This window comes from Suricata suricatta, chromosome 4 (genome assembly GCF_006229205.1).
Source record: "Suricata suricatta isolate VVHF042 chromosome 4, meerkat_22Aug2017_6uvM2_HiC, whole genome shotgun sequence".
NCBI classification, from domain to species: Eukaryota; Metazoa; Chordata; class Mammalia; order Carnivora; family Herpestidae; genus Suricata; species Suricata suricatta.
In genome coordinates, this window is record NC_043703.1 from 149,633,317 (window position 1) to 149,654,302 (window position 20,986).

Genomic DNA, 20,986 nt, shown 5'->3' on the forward strand with positions numbered 1-20,986 from the left:
CTCTCTCAAAATGAATAAAATAATTTTAGTTTAATTACCATTTTCCATGATCTGGGCCACTGCCCCTCTCTTCCCAGAGCTGACTATCCTTGGGGGAGTTATCTGCTATGTAGTTGACCTATTTCTCCCCATTTTAGAAGGAGCCACTCGATTCAAGCACCTCCGGAAGTACGTGTACAACTATGAGGCGGAGAGTTCCAGCGGCGTTCCTGGGACCGCTGATTTAAGAAGCACCACCAGGATCAGCTGTAAGGTACGCAGGGAAGGAGGAGCAGTGGGGAGCATGGAGCCCCGGGCTGAGCACACCCAGCTCGTGCTAGGACGGCTGTGACCTCAGAGTGCAGGGACTGGCCCTCCGTTTGAAAGTCAGCCACTTTGCTGAATTGTCTACCACAGAAAATTTTGCCAACCAGATTTATTTTTCCAGTAGTTTCCAAGATGTTGTTGGAATACATGATCTAGAATACCAGCATTACAGCACGGCAGATTTAACGGGATGAGAGAAGCCCAGTGGGTGAGCCAAGGGAGGTGGGCATCTCAGGAAAGAATTCTGAAGTGCACTTTTTATGCACTAAGCCAAACAGAGCCTTTGCTAAAAAGAAAAAGAAAAAAGAAAAATTTAAACATGCAATTTGTTCTCACATAAAATTTTGCCTGTGGTTCAGCTGTCTTCATGCCCGTGTTGACTTGGAATGGATCTAAGGGCCCCTAGTGGGATTTGTGTTGGGGAAGAAAAGTCGAAAGACACTGACCTCTTTCTAGGGCCCCATAGTCTGTGCTGTCAGCTAAGGTAGCCATTAGTCACATGCGGCTGCTGTTTTTTTTTTTTTTTTAATATTTATTTTCTGAGAGAGAAAAAGAACGTGAGCAGGGGAGGGAGAGAGAGAGAGAGAGAAACACAGAATCCGAAGCAGCCCCAGGCTCTGAGCTGTCAGCACAGAGCCTGACGTGGGGCTCAAAGTCCTGCAAGATCATGACCTGAGCCGAAGTCAGACTCTCAACCGACTGAGCCACCCAGGTGCCCCCGCATGTCACTGTTTAAATTGAGTAAAACCTAAAATTCAGCTTTTCAGTTCCTTAATCACCGTGGCCACATTTCAGATAGCTCATATCAGACAGCACAGAACATTTTCATCATTGCGGGAAATTCTTAAACAGGGCTAGATAACAACTAGGGATCTCCATAAACGCCAGCTCGGTGTGAAGCTCTGACGAGGCCCTAATAGATACGGAACAGTTGGGTTTGGGGGAGGGGGGGTTGATGACATCAAGGAAACATTTGGTGCTGAAACCAATGATAGCCTGCTTCCTGCTTCCTGTCGTTCTTCCTCTTGCTCCTGGGCGTCATTCCCTCTAACCAGTCCTGCCTCTTTAGAACCCATATAAAAATGTCCTTTACATGCACAGGGGCAGACGTAAGAAACTTGGTACCTCAGAATGCAGGAAAGGCCAAAAACAGGACCAAGTCTGTTGATGCGTGGGGGACCCGGAAGGCACGTTAAGGACACATGTGGGGTGGGGAGCTACGTCACAGTCCCCCATTGGCACTGATTAAAGAGGAGGGCCGGGCGGGGGAGGGCCTCACATTCTCAAAGGAGAGTCTTCAGGTGCCGCTGCCTCTCCTCAGGTGGAGCTGGAGGTGCCCCAGCTCTGCAGCTTCATCCTCAGGACGAGCCAGTGCGCGCTGAAGGAGGGGCACGGCTTCAACGCTCGCGGGAGGCCGCAGCTGCACAAGGCCAAGGGCTCTGAGGAGTTCGGCGCTGCCATGGCCAAGTAAGGCGGTGCGCTTGCGCAAACTGCTGACTCTGGAAGTCGCTGCACGGGGGGAGGGAGGGAGGGAGGGGGGGGGAGAGAGAGAGAGAGAGAGAGAGAGAGAGAGAGAGAGAGAGAGAGAGAGAGAGAGAGAGAGAGAGAGAGAGAGAGAGAGAGAGAGATGAATGTGTTTATGAGGCATGTGGCTGAGACTAAGTATTTTATTCCATATTCATCATGGATCAGGGAATTGCTAAACTGTCACAAAAATCAAAAAGAGGGAAGCATTGTTTACCCTTCCCTAGCAAAGTTCCCCTAATTATCATTTAAATGTGTTTCTTTAAAAAATCTCATGCTTTCAAACTCCTTCAGACAATAAGGCTGAGATGGTTGATTTAAGTAAGTGAATTCCTGTTTGAACAATTAAACCAGACAGGAACCCAGTGCTCGGTTGGGGGTGGAGGGTAAGAGTCCAGCAGGACTTGCGGCTGTGGCTCCGCATGGTGGTGAGCGGCCTGTTCAGGGCGGCGACCAAGCCCAGCCTCCAGTCTAGAGTGTTGTGCTTGTGCACGCCGGCCAGCTCACTCTTGGAGTTTACAGCTGGTGTGTCCTCTGACTGATCGAGGTCTGTGTGGCGCCGGTTGTTAAATATTTTGAGCGTCAGCCCTGCCTCCAGTCCAAATCACAGTTGATGGCGTCCTGAGTGTGTGCAAATAAGCACAGGCAGGGACATGGGCTCATCACTCCGGTAGCATCAATCTCTGCCCATCTTCGAGGTGTTGCACACTAGACAAAAGCCAGTCCTTCCTCTTCAGAGTAAGACTTGATGCTTCTGTCTCTCACCAGTACTTTTTCCAAGACCTAAATGGAGAGGGATGCAGTGGCAGGAGGGACGAGTAGTTCCATTTTGGTCCTTACCTTTCTCAGAACAAAAGGGACTCCTGCTCTTGATCGCCACGAGGCTTCGTCCGAAACTTTCAGTGAGGGTGTGGAGCGGTAGGAGACATGCCTGGTCCCCTTCTCTTCCTGCTGACTTAACAAGAAAAGATGCATCCCTGAATCCCCAAAAGGGAGTCCCCAAAGGGAAGTCCCTAAGATCATAGTGACATGGGCTTCAGACATGATCTGAGACCACATAAGAGTGATTATCCAACAAACGTATGAGAAGAAGCTCAAATCCGCTAGTCGTCAGGAAGTGTAACTAAGGTGACAAGGTATTTTTCACCATCCGCCCATCAGACTACAGAAACGTAAAGCAGCCACAGCACCTGTTGCTGGCAGGCCCCCCAGGAAAAGTGTGCTCATGTATTGCTGATAGAAATGAGAGCCAATGGTCAATATCTATTATAATTAAAAATACCACCTTTGACACAGCAATTTCAAGTCTAGGATTCTAGCCCATGAAAAGAAAAGCAGTAATGTGTGAAAAAGCAGTAATATATACATAAGGATGTTTATTTCGGTGTTGTTCGTGTGGGAAAGGGAGATCCAGAAAGAAAGTGAATTCCATTAAATAGGAGAATGTCTGAATAAATTATATATAACCATAAAATGGGAATGCTGTGAGAGCTTTACCCAATGAGTCAAAGGATTTCTATGGAGTAGAATTAAGTGAGAAAAACAAGAAAGAGAAAACTGTGGAAAACACAATGTCGTTTGTATGAAACAAACAATGAAAACATGTTTATGTGCAAATGTTTCCACGGCCACACCTCTGTGTGGGGCCGCCGGCATGGAGATGGAGGTGAAATGCCCAGTGGGCTGCTCCGTGAGGAATACGTCAGCAGAGACTGAGGTGGTGGCAGAGACAGGATGCGTGAATCAAGCAAAACAGGTAAAGAAGCAAAAGAATGCCAGAAATATATACATAGTTGTGTACTTTTTGGACAAATGTGTGTATAGGTGTAGGTACATTTGTAAAGAAAAGATGCAAAATGAAAAAAATATATAAAAATAAGGAAAAAGAAAAGGAGGCTGCAAAGCAACCCAGCTTCCGTCCAACAGGCTGAGTGGATAAAGGACACTTTTGTGACCACGCTCTGTCTGGGACAGGTACGAACTCAGGCTGGCCATCCCTGAAGGGAAGCAAGTTTTACTTTACCCGGAGAAGGAAGAGCTGAAGCATATCCTGAACATCAAGAGAGGCATCATCTCTGCCCTCCTGGTTCCTCCAGAGACGGAAGAGGATGAACAAGTGCTGTTTCTGGTGAGAGTTCGGAGATTTGGTAACAGCAGCCCCTTGAACTCATCTTCGCATAGTTGAGCCGGGCCCCACTTTGTACATAGAGTGGATTGTTCACGTAGCTCCACAGCTAGCTACACAGTACCCCAGGCTCTCCTCTCCTGGGCAGGCTGAGCAAGATGGCTCCTCCATCTGTGCTTGAGGAGTCCTGACCCCCTGACTCTTCTGTTTGATTTTTTTCTATCCCCACCAGGTGTCACACGTCTAAAGCCTGTGTGTGTTTAAAACACGGAAAATAACTGAATCTGTTGCCAGCCTCTCTTAAGAATTTCAAATTTCAGTCTGAGTGAGAATTCAATTTCCTTGAGTCCCGGGAACTTTTCGGAGCCCCTGTGTTCTAAGTTCTATCCTATACTACACTTGGAGAATACAGAGACGCATCCTGCAGAGGCCTTTCCTCAGAGGGTTCTCGTGGGCTGGGGAGAGAACCAGGACACATTAAATACAAGGCAGATTGGAATACATGCCATGAATGAGCAATAGAGAGGATGCTCTGAGAGCACAGAATATAAAGTCAGAGTTAGCTGGGTCCTGGGAGGTGAGGCTGGAGTCGGAACCACCCTTAACTGGCTTTCTTCCTCCACCTCTGGCCGGCGGGTAACAGCAATGCCCACGCTCTGCCTAAGAGGAAGGAAGTCCTCTCCCCATCCATGTGGCTCCTGCCTTTTCTCCAAGGTGCCTTTCCCACCCCCTCAGAAGCACCCCAGGCTGTTTTCCCACATCCATCTGATAAACCTGTTGTATCTTCTGCTCCCATAGGATACTGTGTACGGAAACTGTTCCAGTGACTTAACTGTTAAAACAAAGAAGGCAAATGTGGCAACGGGAATCTCCATTGAAAGGAACCTGGAGAAGTGTGATCGCTTCCAGCCTGTTAGCACAGGAGTTAGCCCACTTGCTCTCATCAAAGGCATCGTAAGTTTCACATCCACATCCCTCCTTGCACTGAGCACAGTTCTCTTGGTTATTAAAGTTCTGGAATATTAGAACAAGTATGGATCTCAGAGAAGATCCAACCCAGCCTCATCTTCATAGAGACTTCAGCAGAAATCTGAGGGCCGAACCAGGGAAGGGTGGCCAGAGGCCACATGGACTGTTACTGAGTCAAGACGAGAATCAGATTCCTGACTCTCCGTCCAGAGCTCTGTCGTTCTTGCCATCATTCTGTCACTGGCACCAATCCTTCTGCCATCGATGGAGAGTAATGACTGTGCATCCCTGAGAAGGTTCTGGGACTTGATGTGGGGCAGCCAAGCCACCTGCCACTCCTTCCCGTAAGAGGACTGGATGTCCTCACCTCTAGGCATCTGACCTCTGAGGAAACCCCAAGATGTGTGTTCTGCTCTTCTCTCCCTCACTCCCATGGAGTGACATTACCAAGACCATTCCAGTGTCCTTCCCTTTCATCCCATATACAAACCTGATCAATACCTGACCCCTCTGCCTCCTGTCTAGGCCACCCCCTTAGTACTAACCTTCTCTGCTGTCACCTCAACAGGTTCATGTAGCACCATATCACTAGAGCTCGCCCAGTGCCTTGAAATATCTTGGGATGTGAATCACAGCTTATCTCAGTAAATTGGAAGGTCTTGAGCAATCACTGCCATGCTTGGCAATGCATTGTCCTGGGACCAAACATAGAGCATTTGATAACCACAAGGGCCACAATCAAAAGAGGCCAAGGCACTGGCTTATTCTGAGCATGTGCTATGTGCTCAGACCTACTCTAGGCAGCACTGAGGGTCAGAGACAGCAGCAGATGACCATGGATCTTCCCCTCAGGGTACTTACATCTAATCCAGGAACAAAGTTCCTACACATGTCAATAAAGGACAATAAATGGCGTACTTGATAAAGTTATACACTGAGCGGTACAGACAAGCAATCCTACCCCGACTAGGAAGGAGAAAGCACTACTCAAACAGCACATTGGGCAAAGCTGCTGGTAGATCCACTTAGAAGGAATGGAGGGTGAGCATCAATCATCTAGACTCTGAGATTTGTGGAGGATGTAGAGCATGAACCTGAAAGATACAAAGGATGTAAAAGTGCAAGAGAGCCTTAAGGACAGGCTTCAAGGCAAAGACAACTGAAGAAGCAGTAGGTTGTCAAGTGTTAATGTGTGGTGGGCGGGCATGCATACAACACCGGGTTACATACACTTTGTACAGGATGAGAGGTCCCTGGGAGGGGAATAAGGAGTCTAGAGCTTGATCAGCTTGGTGTGTGCTGAGTTGCTGCATCCTTTTCTCTAAATGTCAAGTACCAGTTCCCTTCTTTAACTGAGTGTATCTAGTGTTGCCGAACTCCCATCTCCTATCTTCCTTGAAGGGAAATGTCCCTTGCAGAAGAATCAGGTTCAAGCCCCAGGAACTGACCAAAGTGCTTTTCCCAATTTCGTTCACAGACCCGCCCCTTGTCAACTTTGATTAGCAGCAACCAGTCCTGCCAGTACACTCTGGACCCCAAGAAGAAGCACGTGTCAGAAGCCATCTGTAAGGAGCAACACGTGTTCCGGCCTTTTTCCTACAAGTAGGTCACCCTCTGCACCCTGATTCATCACTTATGGAGGTGGTGTGAGATGACAGCTTCTCGGGTGCCCTGTTGTAGGTGAGGGTGTGCCTGGAGGAGGCTCTGTGGAGCTACAGAGCACAGCCCACCCCTGGCGCCATTTTCAAGCAAATAGACAATTCAGCAGGAACATCTTAAGCATGCAAAACAGTTTGAGACCAACAAAAGGTATCTGAGGCCAGACATTAGGGGTTATGGATCAAGAAAAGCCAAGGATCGTTGCCAGATACCCTGGTTCAAACAGTTTTATGGAGGATTGGGGATGGGGACCAGAGACTTGTAACCCCAATCCATTTTGAAACCTGATCCATAAACTAGTATTTACTGAGTAATTGCTTTATTCTTGTCATTGTGCTAAGGCAAATACACTGGAATTTCAAGGCACAGTATTAGTCCCTACACCCTGGGCACTCCAGACTGGTGAGAGGTGTCAGGTACAGATGTCCTACTGATGGAAAGACAGCTAGCGTGTCCAGGTGGAGATGGGTGGTGTTCATTGCCAGGGGAAGAGATCAAAGAGACTAGATTTAATGGTTTGAAAAATAGGCAGGATTTGGGTAGAAGTGGAGATGAGAGAAACATTTAACATGAGAATAGTGCACTCTGAGGAGCTGACCATCGTGACATGATGTACTTCCTTTGTTACCAGGAATAAGTACGGGATGATGGCACAGGTTACACAGACTTTGAAACTTGAAGACACACCTAAGATCAACAGCCGCTTCTTTCATGAAGGTAAGATTTTATGTGCACACAGATGCCAGGGCTGGAAAGTCTGCCCAAGACACACCGTGTATCACGACTTAGCTTCTTGCTGGGTCCTAGGTAATGTCTATTGACTAAAGAGTCCAGTGGGCTGTGATGTTCTGGCTCTGGGCCGCTCTAGTGAGCAAGCACATTCCTTCCAGAATGGCTTTTTGGGACAAAAGAAAAAAGTGTCCTAACGTTACCCAGATTTTCATAAATACAAAATTGGCCTCCTAAATCTACCTTTGTAGATCTGACAACTTTATTTACCCTGTAATAAGGCCTAGAACCTGAATGAGGTGGGGGAAGTGGGAGAGGACCTTTGGGGTTAGGAATCTATCTTTAGAGCAGGAAGGAACCTTCGCAATCTGTAGTCCAACCCCAGCCCTGCATTTGTCTTGTATTTAAACGTCTTATGCATTCGCTCATTGTTCTCAGCAGCCTACAGTGTAGCTATATGGGTCTTAGTTTTCTTATCTTTAAATTGAAGAATAATAACAACCCATACAGATAGTATGATGAGTAAACACATTAAAGTAAAAGACATTGGGGGCACCTGGGTGGCTCAGTTGGTTAAGCATCCAACTTCAGCTCAGGTCGTGATCTCACGGTCCATGCATTCTAGCCCCACATCCAGCTCAGAGCCTGGAGCCTGCTTCAGATTCTGTGTCTCCCTCTCTCTCTCTGTTCCTCCCCCATTCATGCTTTGTCTGTCTCTGTCTCTCAAAAATAAATAAAAGTTAAAAATTTTTTTTAAATAAATACATAAATAAAGTAAAGACTTTTAAGTCAAACACATAGCACAGAGCCAGATACATAATAGGCATTGAATACAGGATAGTTTTCTTTTCTTCTTTGCTGATACCTCCCTACCTTCCAGTTTCTAGTAGACCCAGAGGTGGTTGAAATATAGAGATAAGTGGTTGAAATATAGAGATAAGCAGGAATCCCTTTGACACATTCCTCCTTCCAGGTGCCAAGGAGGTGGGACTTGCCTTTGAGAACACCAAATCCACATCAACTCCAAAGCAGGCCGAGGCCATTGTGAAGACTCTCCAGGAACTGCAAACATTACATGTCTCTGACCAGAATGCCCAGAGAGCTCACCTCTTCAATAAACTGGTTACTGAGCTGAGAGGCCTCAACAATGAGGCAATCACATCCATCTTGCCAATGCTGATCCAGCTGTCCAGGTATTTTTTTGGTGGTTGCCACCATATCTTTTGTATGACCTATGGCATCTGGCTGAACTTTCAAACCTTGGCCAAGCAGAAAACATCAGGGGCCATTGAAATATCAATCCAGTTAGTCAACTAATCAATTAGTTAATGTTTGCTGGATAGAGAAAGATCAGCTAGCATGCTTAGAGTTCCATGGGGCACACACCTGTGTGTATGCGTGTGTATACACAAACACACATACACTCTACATTCAAGGCAGATATACATTTGTGTGTTAATATGGGAGGGAAATACTTCATACATTTTCATAGGTATCTTCTAATCCCTCATTCTATTGTTAGCACCTTGGAAAGTTTGAGAGAAAAAGAGGTCTGTGCCATCTGGCAGCCTAGGCTAGTGGAGAGAGAACTTAGGCAAACAAAGTAATACCATGATTTCTCTATACTTCAGGGCACTGGCTCTAAGTGCTGGGAATGTCAGAGGAGGGACTGCAGACCAAAGTGAAGCCATGCCAGGGTCTTCCTGGCATGTGCTATGTTCTGAACAAAGGATGGTGATAACAGTCCTCTTTTGGTGATAAATCTGGGGTCCTTCTTCAGGCTTTCCTCCATGGTGCTTCACCAGGGGATAGTGGATGTAGGGAAGGCTTCCTGGTTCCTGGGATACAAGTTGGATTTTGGAAGATGGTCAGATTTGGAGAGTGAATACAGGAAATCAGGGCACTCCTGACAGAGGAGCATCATGAACCAAGGATACTGGAGCTGCCTGAAGGTGATCTGTAAACTTCTCTGCTCTTTTCTTCCCAGCCCCATCACCTTGCAAGCCTTGATTCAGTGTGGACAGCCCCAGTGTTACACTCGCATCCTCCAGTGGCTGAGAAGAGAGAAAGCCAACCCCCTTCTGATAGATGTTGTGACCTACCTGCTGGCCCTGATGCCAGAGCCCTCGGCTGACAGGCTGCAGGAGATCTTCAGAACAGCCAAGGAGCAGGAGAGTCGGGCCACTTTATATGCTCTGGGTCACGTGGTCAACAAGTGAGTTTCACACCGGTCCTCCTTGCAGGAGTTGACGAAGACCCCACATCCCTGTACGAGGGTTATACGCCACCTCCACTTTCGGACTCTTGTGCACAGTTTTTCCACTGGCCATTTTGAGAGTAAAGTCCCGAAATAAGAGACCTGCACACACAAGTCTGTATTTTAAGATAAACCCAGGTATGCTTACCAAGTCCTAACTCTTATTCTGCAGCTATCATCAGACAAACCCTGTGGTGACCCAGGACCTGCTGGACGTTGCTGATTACCTGTTGGAACAGATTCACAATGATTGCACTGGGAACAAAGATCACACCTACCTAATTCTGAGGGTATTTTTGGTCTTTTGTATAATATACATCATTTCAGAAGCATTTTCCTGGACACCCCCCACTTCTCTTTCTGCAACCTGATTCCCCCTCATTTCTTTTCAATGCAGGTCATTGGAAATACTGGCAGAACTATGGAGACAGTAACCCCAAGAGTCACATCTTCAATCCTGAAATGTATCAAGAGTTCAGAGCCATCGCTGCTGATTCAGAAGGCTGCCATCCAGGCCCTGCGGAAAATGGAACTTAAAGATGAGGTAAAGTCCACAGAAGACATCTGAACTTTAAAAGTTTACTCAGATTAACAAGGACTTGGAATGAGATTCTAAATATCATCATTCTGCTTACTTTATTGTACTGCTTTCTAATTGCCAATTTCAGCAAGCGTATTGACCTGACTGTGGACAGAAGAGAAATATTGGACCATGCTGCTACTCTAGCACTCAGAATACAATATTTTATCTACATACCTACCCCTATAGGATCAACCATCACTCATCTTAGGAAAACATGCTTGATTTCCTGTCTTCCCAATTTAGGATTGTCAACCTGGCCCTGCCTTGGGTGGAAATGACTCCAGAGTTTGGGAAAATGCCTTATTTATTCACCTCCCACTCTCACTATCCCTTCTGACTTTTATTCCCATGTTGAGCTAATTTGTGTTAAAACAACTTATTTTCACCTAGTAGCAGTTCTTCAAGTCACAACTTGAGTATGTTAATGCAGTTGAATGCAACATGCATTTGACAGGAATCTTCTGAGACCCTTCCTTGAGCTGGTGTTCTGAGGGGCACTGGTGAGAAGATTCCATACGAGCATTTGAAAAGTTATCAGAAAGAAAGTCAACCTGCATGTAGTAAACCACTTGCAGACCACACCAGTGTTTGCCAGGCATGATCCGTGTTCTGACCAAAGGTCAGTAATACTCTCCTTTTTTGACTACAGGTCCGGGAAGTCCTCCTCCAGGTTTTCCTCAGCGATGCCTCTCCAGGGGATAAACGACTGGCTGCCTATCTCATGCTGATGAGGGGTCCTTCCCAGTCAGATATTAACCAAATTGCCCAGCTTCTCCCACGGGAACAGAATGAACAAGTGAAGAACTTTGTGGCTTCCCACATCACCAACATCTTAAACTCAGAAGAACTGTATATCAAAGAGTAAGTAAGAGTAATGTTCCCCCATCTGAAACAAAGAGCTAGAATTCTAAATCTCATTCCTGAAAGCCACTGCCTGCCCTCTATGGACTGTTCTTTCTTCTGGACAACATTCATGCAAAAGTGCACCAGTCCTGAGCCAAGCTCTTGGGCAAATGAAATCCAAATCTTTTAGTAGCAATTGGCAATCCCTAGTTCTTTGGGGTAGGAGAGACAATGGATCAGTAGCATGACCTGTAAGCTAAAAATAACACTTTCTTTCCATCTAGCTTGAAAAGCTTAGTGAAAGATGCTTTGAAAGGATCTCAACTCCCAACCATCATGGACTTCACAAAATTTTCCCGGAACTATCACCTTTCCAAATCTGTTTCCCTTCCATCGCTTGACCCAGTCTCAGCCAAAATCGAAGGAAATCTTATATTTGACCCGAACAATTACCTTCCTAAAGAAAGCATGCTGAAAACAACCCTCACTGTCTTTGGATTTGCCCCAGTGGACCTCTTTGAGGTATGTGTGATACTAAGAAGAGGCTTACGCCCTCTCTCCAGTTGTGTCCAACACCACAGATATAAAGTCAAGGGAGCCATGAGCCAGCCTGGGGAGGTACTATAGTCAGGCAGTTCATTCATACCAACTGTTAGAGGGCTTCTTCTTTCCCTCCTCCCATGCCTTTCTGCCTTCCAGCTAGAGGTCACCAGAAGCATGACTCTATAGAATTAATGGAAATGCAGATATCTCAGAGAAGCCCTTAGAACCAAAATCCAAGAAAATGCATGGGCTGTGCAATCAGTCTGACCTGGCTCAAACCCCATATTCATTCCCAGTCCGAATCTTTTGTTTAATTATTTATTCTCTCTGAACTTTAGCTGCCACTTCTGGAAAAGAGCAAGTAATAAGTTCTCCCTTTCAAGATTCTAGTAAGATTTAAATAACAACTCCCATGGAGTGCTAAGTTCAGCTCCTACCCTGTAGTATTCATTAAAGACTTGATTAATTAAATGGACATAAAGAGAGGAATTAGAGGCTGACATACAACAAGGAACCCTGATGGCATTTTCTTGCCTGATTTTATTTCTCAGATTGGTTTGGAAGGAAAAGGCTTTGAGCCAACTTTGGAAGCTCTTTTTGGAAAGCAAGGATTTTTCCCAGACAGTGTCAACAAGGCTTTGTACTGGGTCAATGGCCAAGTTCCTGATCATGTCTCCAAGGTCTTGGTGGACCATTTTGGCTATACCAAAGATGATAAACGTGAGCAGGTATGTTTTTGTTAAGTACTCCCTCCAGGAAAGCATTGGGTCTCAATGTGAAAACATTTTATCCAAGCCTAGAAGTCATCAAGGAGATATCTAACTGAAGTGACAGTTATGACTATTATTAGCCAGTCCTGTGGAGATAAGGACTAGTGTCCTCTGTAATTATAAGCCTCCTGGAGATTCAATGTGCACAGAAGCCAGACTTACTAGAGGTACTTTCACATAAGATTAAGAGTGTAAATTCTGGGGCATGGGTTTGAATTCTGACCGCACTGTCTTCAAACTACCTAGAAAAGCTGCTTGATATCATGTCTGTCTGTTTCTACATCCCCAGAGTGCTAATAATCCAGGCCTCATCAGGGTATTTAAAGACTGAATGAAATAAAGCATGTAAAATGCTAAACAGAGTGCCTGACTGGTACTGACTGGTCAATAAGCAGATACTATCATAATTTTTGGATTTATATTTTCATGATTAAGTGCTTTCTTTGGCTTTTACTCACATCAGTTTACTAGCTAGTGGGAGCAAGCCACTTTGAAGCCAGCGTAAGCCCCCACTTCAGGAGTAGAAAACAGATTGCATAATCTGGAGTTTCTTGTACTTTAACTTTTTGCTTTCCCCAAAGTGTGGTTCAGGTATTGGCATCACATTAGAGCTTGTTAGGAATGCAGGTTCTGAGGCCCCACCAGGATCTACTGAATCTGAACCTGCATCTTAAGGACATTCCCTAGATGACATGTATACACATTTCAGTTTAAGAAGCAGGACAATAATTTATTCCTAGATGTTCACAGATGGCCCCACCTCCACCTTCTAATCTACTTACCTCCACCTGAGGCTGAGGCTCTTCGCTGTGTTTTGGGTCTATCAATCACTCTCTTCTTTCTCAATGACTAAGCATCAGTCTATGGAATTCTCCTTATCTCTTAAAGAACTTGTCTAGGATGGGGTGTTTTTCAAGCATTTGGCCAACTTATACAGCAGCTACATTTCATCCCTCATCAAAAGAGAAAGGGGTAAGCTGGGGAGGGGTGACAGACAGAGAATCTTCTACTCCTGGTTAGCCCTAGGAACCCTGCCGTTTCCCTATGCCCACATTATTCAAATTAAAAACAATGTGGAAGCATTGCTATTCCTGAAAAGACCTCAGGGTTGTTGTTGTTTTTCATCTCAATTTGCAGGAGCTGTCTATCTTTCAGTAAAAGGTGAGAGTCTGATGTCAGTGGCTTCCCTATATCCCCACCTTGAATACTTGTGTTTAGCCCATCAGGGGTGCAGCGGATGGACCCCACATCAGGATTCTAAATGTTTGACAACGTTGACATCTCATTAGACATTTTGTCATTAAAATCCCAGGACATGGTCAATGGAATTATGCTCAATGTTGAGAAGCTGATCAAAGATTTGAAATCCAGAGAATTCCCAGAAGCCAGAGCCTACCTCCGCATCCTGGGAGAGGAGCTTGGCTTTGTCAGGCTCCGTGATCTCCAGCTCCTGGGAAAGCTGCTGCTGAACGGTGCTCGCACTCTGCAGGGGATCCCCCAGATGGTAAGTGGGGTGGCCCCATGATGCGGCAATGTGATCAGCCCATGCTCCTTTTAGGTCTCCCAGACTCCTTAAGATCCTATCCCGCAAGCCAGAGAAGGTGCTGGTTCTTCCTTAAAAGAAGCAGGTTTGCCTTCAATTTCAGAGAGGAAGATTCTTAGATTGCAAAGAATTGGTAACGTTTAGAAATTAAGCCATTCATAACATTAGGTATATCTTTTAGAGCATTCATTTGTTCATCTGGAAAACAATATTAAGTGTTATCTTCCTATATCTGTTTCAAGTTCCTTTTAGTATTGAAATGATGATTATGAAGGAGTGTATTTGCCAAACTGTAGTCCACTATCTAAATATGAGCTATAGTGTCCACTATTATTAATTTATTAATATGGGAGAAAATATCCAAATATATTCCCTCGTGTTTGATAAATAATAATATTGACTTTAAGAAAACAGACCTCCAGTTATTTTCTAGAAATGTTATTTTAAAAAATGTATACTATTATGTCTATCATCTCAATAGCTCATTGGTTTTCAAAAAGAAATGGTTTTATCATAATATATACTTAAGTAAAACCTCATTTATGTTGAGACTCCAAATAACTGAAATAAGCCACGCCATTCAAGGCTACTTAAAGTGCACAAAGCTCTGAGGCACAGCAATATTCTCAAGGGTCTCCAAATCACTAGTTCAAAATGACATGGTATCTTTCCAGGGCAATTTCTTGTATCCAACCTGTCAAAACCAATAATCCTTAATTTTATCAAATACCCAGATAATCAAAATATGCTAGTCTATTCCTTCCCAGATAAAGAACAATTATTGTGGGACATGTGGGAGGTCACATTTTACAAACCCCATTTTGATGAGGCTTACTTGTAGTTACTATCCCCTGTTGGATCCACAGATTAGAGAGGCCATCAAAAAAGGTTCAGAGAGTGACTTGTTTCTTCACTACATCTTCATGGACAATGCCTTCGAACTCCCCACCGGACTTGGGTTACCATTGCAAATCTCCTTCTCTGGAGTCATCACTCCTGGAATCAGGGCTGGAATGAAGCTGGATATAGCCAATGTAAGATCCTGTTCATTGTTTTGATTCCTTGGGTCATTCTTTTCCTCCAGGGTGGGTTTCTTGGACAATTTAAAAATGTGTGTCTAGTTCAAGATGAAGTACCTCATCATCATAATTGCCTTATTCATCTTTATGAAAAACTTTAGGATTCCACTAGGAGGTGCCACCTTCCTAGCTCCTGGCAGTAAGGAGAATGCTATCCTCTCGATAAATGAGGATTCCTGTCATCTTGTCATCCTGTTATGCTTAAAGTTAACTGGGGCACTTCCTAGTCCTGGGTGTCAGTGTCTGGCTCTGGGGAACTGAAAATGTGACTTTTCTTCCTCCAAAGAAATCACAGTAGAGGTGCCTGGATGGCTCAGTTGGTTAAGAGACTGACTCTTGATTTCGGCTCTCACAGTTTGTGGGCTAGAGCCCCGCATCAGCCTCTGTACTGACAGAATGGGGCCTGCTTGGTATTCTCTCTCTCTCTGCCCCTCAGGCACGCACTCACAGGCTTTCTAAACAAACAAACAAACTTAAAAGAAAAAAAGAAATCACAATAATATTCCCTGAGGTGTGAGCTACCCAGAAATGTCTGCTCATGGGTGGGGAAGAGCAGTTGATCTGACTGCCAGGGGCTGAGGTATTTAATGAACCTGAAGAGGTCTTTTTCTTACTTATAGATGAAGACAGAGCTGCTGGCAAAGCCCTCTGTGTCCATGGAGTTTGTGACAAATATGGGCATCATCCTCCCAGACTTTTCAAGGACAGGGATCCAAATGAACACCAACTTCTTCCATGAGACAGGCCTGGATGTACAAATTATCGTGAAAGCTGGCCAGCTGAAGTTCATCGTTCCGTCTCCTACAAGGCCAATCAGGCTGTTCAGTGTCAGGTAGTTTCCTCTCCAGCTCTGACCAGCCAGTGGGAGAGAGAGAGAGCTGAGACTAGATCCATGGGGTTTGACTGCCCACGATAATGTGGGTCCCTGTGGCTCTGGGGGTGTGGGGGGCAAAAGCATAGTGAATTACCCACTGTTAACCTAGCCCAGACTCACTACACAATTACTGTTTCCTCAACTGTCCACATTTTACCAAATTGAGATTTAGGACTTACTAATCAATCACTTGTTATTAGTAATTTTTGTTATTGTTTGTTTTGAGAATGAAGAGACTCGAACCCTAGAGAAATCATCCTTGGGTAATGAGCATTTTTTCACAGGAAAAATACCAGAGGACATACTGATCTGTAGTAGCTAACTCAGTGGTCAGAACAGAAAAGTCTTAATCTTACAATTATGGGATGCAGTATATATGGAGAGCTCCATTTCCGATGATATCCTCAAATACTGATTTACCTTGGTTTCTATATCTTGGATACATTAATCCATTGATTCAAAAATAGTAAAAATGGTATTTAAGTGACAAATACATACGAAGCATGTTCAATGAGATGCACAAGGTCCCTGACCTTCTAGCGCTTACAGTGAAGCAAACCCTAGGTACAAAGAGGCCTGAGAGGAAGTCCAGGAGGACATGAAGTTCTGTATGAGATAGCCTAGGGCCCTCAGGGAAAGCTTTCTGAAGAAATCGATGTCTGAGCTGAGACCCAAAGACTGTGTCAGAGAAAAGAGAAAGGAGTAAGTGTTCCCAGGCCAAGAGAAGGGAACAGCCTGAAGGGAAAAGACTATGGTTCAGGAGCTACAAGAAACTCAAAACTCAGTGTGGTGAAGTGCACAGGGGACAGGGGGGAGGTGACGGAGGCCGGCAAGGGCCAGCCTTCTCAGCCATCAGAAGGGTGCTGGACTCTTCTGAAGGCAAGGGAGTTTAAAGTGGGAGCATAAATAAAGCAAGTTTTGTGTTTTAAGAGACATCCTCTGACTCCAGAGTGGGGCAGGTGAGAAAAGGAAGTGTGGCTGGAGACAGGGACACTGGCGGGAGTCCGTCACACGTGTGGGTGAGAGCGGGTCGCAGCCTGCACCAGAGGGCCAGGGAGGGTGTGGGGAGGAGTGAGCCCACTCCAGAAAACCTCAGGGGGTGGAAACAGGAGCACTTGGTGACTGACCAGATGTGGGGGTAAGAAAAAGAAAGAGGAAAGAGCAGCGGGGGTGTCTCTCGCTGAAATAGGGAAAGCGGCCGGTTTGAAGGAAGCTGACGAATTCAGTGCGGGCTATGCTGCATCCAGAGTCCTGTGAGACAACCACTCAGCATCTCCAGCCGCAGTGGGGCTGATGGGGCTGAGCTGGGTAAACAGGCTGGAGCTGCAGATACCAGCCTAGTATCTGCACTTAGAGGTTGTTGAGCTTAAACAGCGATTGGTGCAGGGTAGGATGTGAAGGACTAGCACAGAAATGGGGGGAATGTTAACATATGGAGGGAGAGAGGAGCAGCAAAGAGTGAGAAGGAGTGGCCAGAGAGACGGAATAAGAGCCAAAGTCGCAAAGGGTCACAGAAGCCCAGGGTGGATCTCCCTGTTGGCAGCCAAAAGCACTCAGGGCTCTGGCCCCACAGCAAAGCTAGGTTTTAAGCCACCCCTAAAATAAGGACACAATACTGGGGAAAGAACATGATATTTCAAAGAAAGCATCCTTGGATGAAATCGGGACATTGTTGAACTTTGTTGCACTTACTAACTTGTTTAAGTACGTACTTGGGAGAATAGACTCTAAAGTCTTAATCTGGCCATAAATGAAAAGCTCTAGTAAATGCTTTGGGAGATCAAGGAAGACAAGGCCTAAAAACGTCCACTGGAGTTAGAAGCAAGACAGGGATAGGAGATGCTGATGGAAGAAATTCTAGATGCAGGATAACAGTTCAGTGAGAAGCAATTTCAAAGAATGGAGACCACAGAGATGGACATATTTCTTGACTGGGAGGGAGACAAGAAGGGCTAGCAGGAAAAGAAAGGGGTGTGAGTGAGTGCGTGTGCACAGGTGTGTGTTCATGTGATGGGGGAGGTGACTTGGACATTAATGTGGGAAAGAAACGGAAAGAAGCCAGTATAGTTAGAGTTCCTCCTAGCCTCCTTTTCGAGGGAGGGAAGGGGCAGACCCGAGTTTAGGTCCCAGCAATCATTATTATTTAACTCCTCTGAGTCTCTGTTTTCTCTGTAAGAGAAGGCACCTCCTGATGCCCACTGCTGTGGGGATTACAGCTAACAAAAGCAAACAACTTAGTGCAATGTCTGATACGTAAGAGTCACTGTGTTGGTTAGCCTTGCTGATGCTCATATTGTTAGTTGTTTCTGAGTAAATTAAATAATTCACGGTGAGTGTGGATAGAGGGGAGAGAGAAAGCAGGTTAAGGGGGCAAATATTAGCCCTGGGAGAATCAGTGATGTTCACTTCAACTCATGACTTGAAAGTAACTCGGTTTTTGCTTTCTTCACCAGCAACACGTTGCATTTGGTCTCTACCACCAAAACACAAGCGGTCCTACCTCTCACTGAGAACAGGCAGTCCTGGGCAACTTGCAAGCCTCTCTTTACTGGCCTGGACTACTGCATCTCGGGCACTGACTCCAGCGCTGGTTCCTCAGAATCCGACTCCTCCTATCTGCTGACCGGGGACGCCAGGTCAGAATGCTTGATGTCTCACCCAGCTTCTGCTCACCTCCTCCACTGTGGCCACCTGGCAGGGAGAGGAAAACCTGCTGTGTGTTCTAAGAGGCCCGTGCCACCAACCTTAGGGATTTGCACCACCTTTTGATTTGTTACAATAGTGGTCCTCTGTCCCAACACACCTGAAGGGTTCTTCTATTCCTACCTAAATTTTGAATGTAGGGCGGAGTTTCTTTATAATTGAGGAGGGGTGGTGCAGGAAAGGTAAGGTAAGCAGTCATGACTCCTAAGGAGGTCTTAACTCAAAAAATAAACCACCAAAGTGATTCCATCCCACTCCTTCAAGGGAGCTATAACATTGCCGATGAGAAATATTCCTTCAAAAGCCTCTCTTGGTAGATGGTGTCCCCTTTTTCTCCCTTATGCATCAGATGATGGGATCACAGCACAGATTCCAATTTGCTCCTAATTCAGTGTCTGAGCCTGAAGACATGTTAGTCTGGCTTTTCCTGGAGCCCACTGATGTGCTCAAAGCCCTGGCCCTGCTTAAGGGCTCCTTGCCTTCAACTCTTGCCACTTCTACTACTTGTTGTCCACGTTGCTAACACAACCAGCCTGCTCCTGCTCTGTTTGTCCAAACCCCTGGGGGTGGAGGGGTGTCTCCCCTCACTCTGGGCTCTTGGAGAGACTGAAAGGGATCAAAAGGGTCTCAAAAGGGTCATCATTAGTTAGAGACATGAGCCAATGTTAAAATAAGGACATTTTTTGTTGTGGTTGCAATAGAGGCTGCGTTGTTTGGGGGTCTTTAACCTCATCGCTCAAAGCTCTGACATTATGTACCATATACACTGTGACATCTTTAGATTTGATCTGGAACTGAAGCCCACTGGAGAAGTAGAACAGTATTCCGCCAGCGCAGCCTACGAACTGCAGAAAGACGGCGGAGCCTTGGTGGACACCCTGAAGTTTGTAACTCAGACCCAAGGCAAGTATCTAGAAAGGGCTCCTGCATCTCTGCCTCAGCCTCAGGTCCAGGACTCACAAGGGGAACGTATTCAATTTTAATGTAGTTAACAAATATTTATTGATGCCTGAAAAGTGTCAGGCCTGTTCTGCGAGCTGAGGCTAGAACAATAAACAGTGGTGATAAAGTCTCTGTCCTCATGCCGTTTACAGCAAGAAGTCAAACAAGTAAATGTCCAGAATGCCATATTGGTGTGGGAGAGAAAAATAGAGCATAAAGGGGTCTAGGGAGTATTGAGGAGTGGCAGGGAGGAGGAAGGATGGGTGAAGACAGTGCCATTTGAAGTGACAAGGGAAAGTAGCACTGGTAAAAGAGAATAAAAAAGAGACTTGAAGGAAGGAAGGGGATAAGCCATATGAAAAGAGTGTTACAGGCTGGGGGTTAGCAAGTGCAAAGGCCCTGAGGCAGGTGTGTGGCTGGCATGTTTGAGGAAAAGGAAGGAAGCTGGTATGAGTGAAGCAGAGAGATCAGGGAGGAAAATGATAGAAGACAAGGTCACAGAGCAAAGGGGAGGTAGGGCAAGGAGGGTCTCGTAGGCCATAGGAAGGACATAGGCTTTTTACTCTGAGTGAAATAGGAAGAACTAGAGAGTTTTCATGAATTTATTTATGTTTATATTGAGGAAAGACTTTAGGGGAACAAGGACAGAGAAACTAGTATTTAGGTTCATGCAATAATCGAGGCCAGAAATGCTGGTGTTTTAGATTAGAGCAGTCACAGAAGAGATCTGAGAAGTAGTTGGGTTCTGGGCATATTTTGAAGATCAGGCTTCTCAGGATTTGCTGATGTGGTGGGTGTTGAGTGTAAGAGAAGAAATGGAGTGGGGAGGACTCATAGGTGTTTTGGCCTAAGAATTGAAGAATGGAGTTGTCGTTTACTGAGATAGAAAAGGCTGGTGGAGGGGCAGGTTTTAGGGGATGGGGTAAACTTAAATGTTCACTTTGGAAGATTTTGTGATGGAGGAATAGTATGCCACAAAATCAAATGAGAAAAACGAAACCCACAGGAAGGGGGTGCATGCTGAAAAAAAATGTCTCGTAACAATGTTACAGAGGTATAAAACGGGCACACATGTGAATTAAAGAAAACCTAGGGATCTCGTGACAAAGGAAGCAGTCTGGGAGAGTGGCAAGGAGCTAGAAGAAATAGGTGAAGAGTCACCCAGAGACGTCACAGCTGCTGACTCAGAAGGACCTCGAGCCTTTGTTGTTCTCTGACCACACGAAGTGTCTCCCATGTCGGGGCCTTTGCATCCCAGTGCCTGGAATGCTGTCCCCCCACAAAACATGGCAAAACTCAGCCCTTCTCTTCATTCGGGTCTCTGCCCACATACCACCTTCTCACAGAGAACTCTGACCACCACACGTGAACTAGCACCTCTCGATCCCTCTCTCTATTGTCTTATTCAGTTTTACTTTTCTCCATGAAATGTACTACCATATAACATATATAATGTGCTTATTGACCGTCTAGACACCACCCCCCCACCAGAATGTAAGCTCCGTGAGGACAAGGTCTCCCCAGTGCCAAGCACATG

General features: G+C 45.6%; 1 protein-coding gene across 1 annotated transcript in view; it reads left to right on the forward strand.

Annotated features, from left to right (window-relative positions):
* Positions 1-496: 496 nt before the first annotated feature.
* Positions 497-20,986, forward strand: part of APOB (apolipoprotein B) — a 36,464-nt gene continuing 15,974 nt past the window's right edge. The window contains exons 1-18 of the mRNA XM_029938566.1: positions 497-528; positions 1,558-1,773; positions 3,805-3,958; positions 4,754-4,909; positions 6,402-6,526; positions 7,215-7,300; positions 8,286-8,505; positions 9,300-9,527; positions 9,742-9,859; positions 9,967-10,113; positions 10,802-11,013; positions 11,280-11,517; positions 12,090-12,266; positions 13,621-13,812; positions 14,718-14,885; positions 15,551-15,762; positions 18,258-18,440; positions 19,289-19,410. Of these exons, the coding sequence (XP_029794426.1) occupies positions 497-528; positions 1,558-1,773; positions 3,805-3,958; positions 4,754-4,909; positions 6,402-6,526; positions 7,215-7,300; positions 8,286-8,505; positions 9,300-9,527; positions 9,742-9,859; positions 9,967-10,113; positions 10,802-11,013; positions 11,280-11,517; positions 12,090-12,266; positions 13,621-13,812; positions 14,718-14,885; positions 15,551-15,762; positions 18,258-18,440; positions 19,289-19,410 (2,986 nt within the window). The remainder of the gene's footprint in view (positions 529-1,557; positions 1,774-3,804; positions 3,959-4,753; positions 4,910-6,401; positions 6,527-7,214; positions 7,301-8,285; positions 8,506-9,299; positions 9,528-9,741; positions 9,860-9,966; positions 10,114-10,801; positions 11,014-11,279; positions 11,518-12,089; positions 12,267-13,620; positions 13,813-14,717; positions 14,886-15,550; positions 15,763-18,257; positions 18,441-19,288; positions 19,411-20,986) is intronic.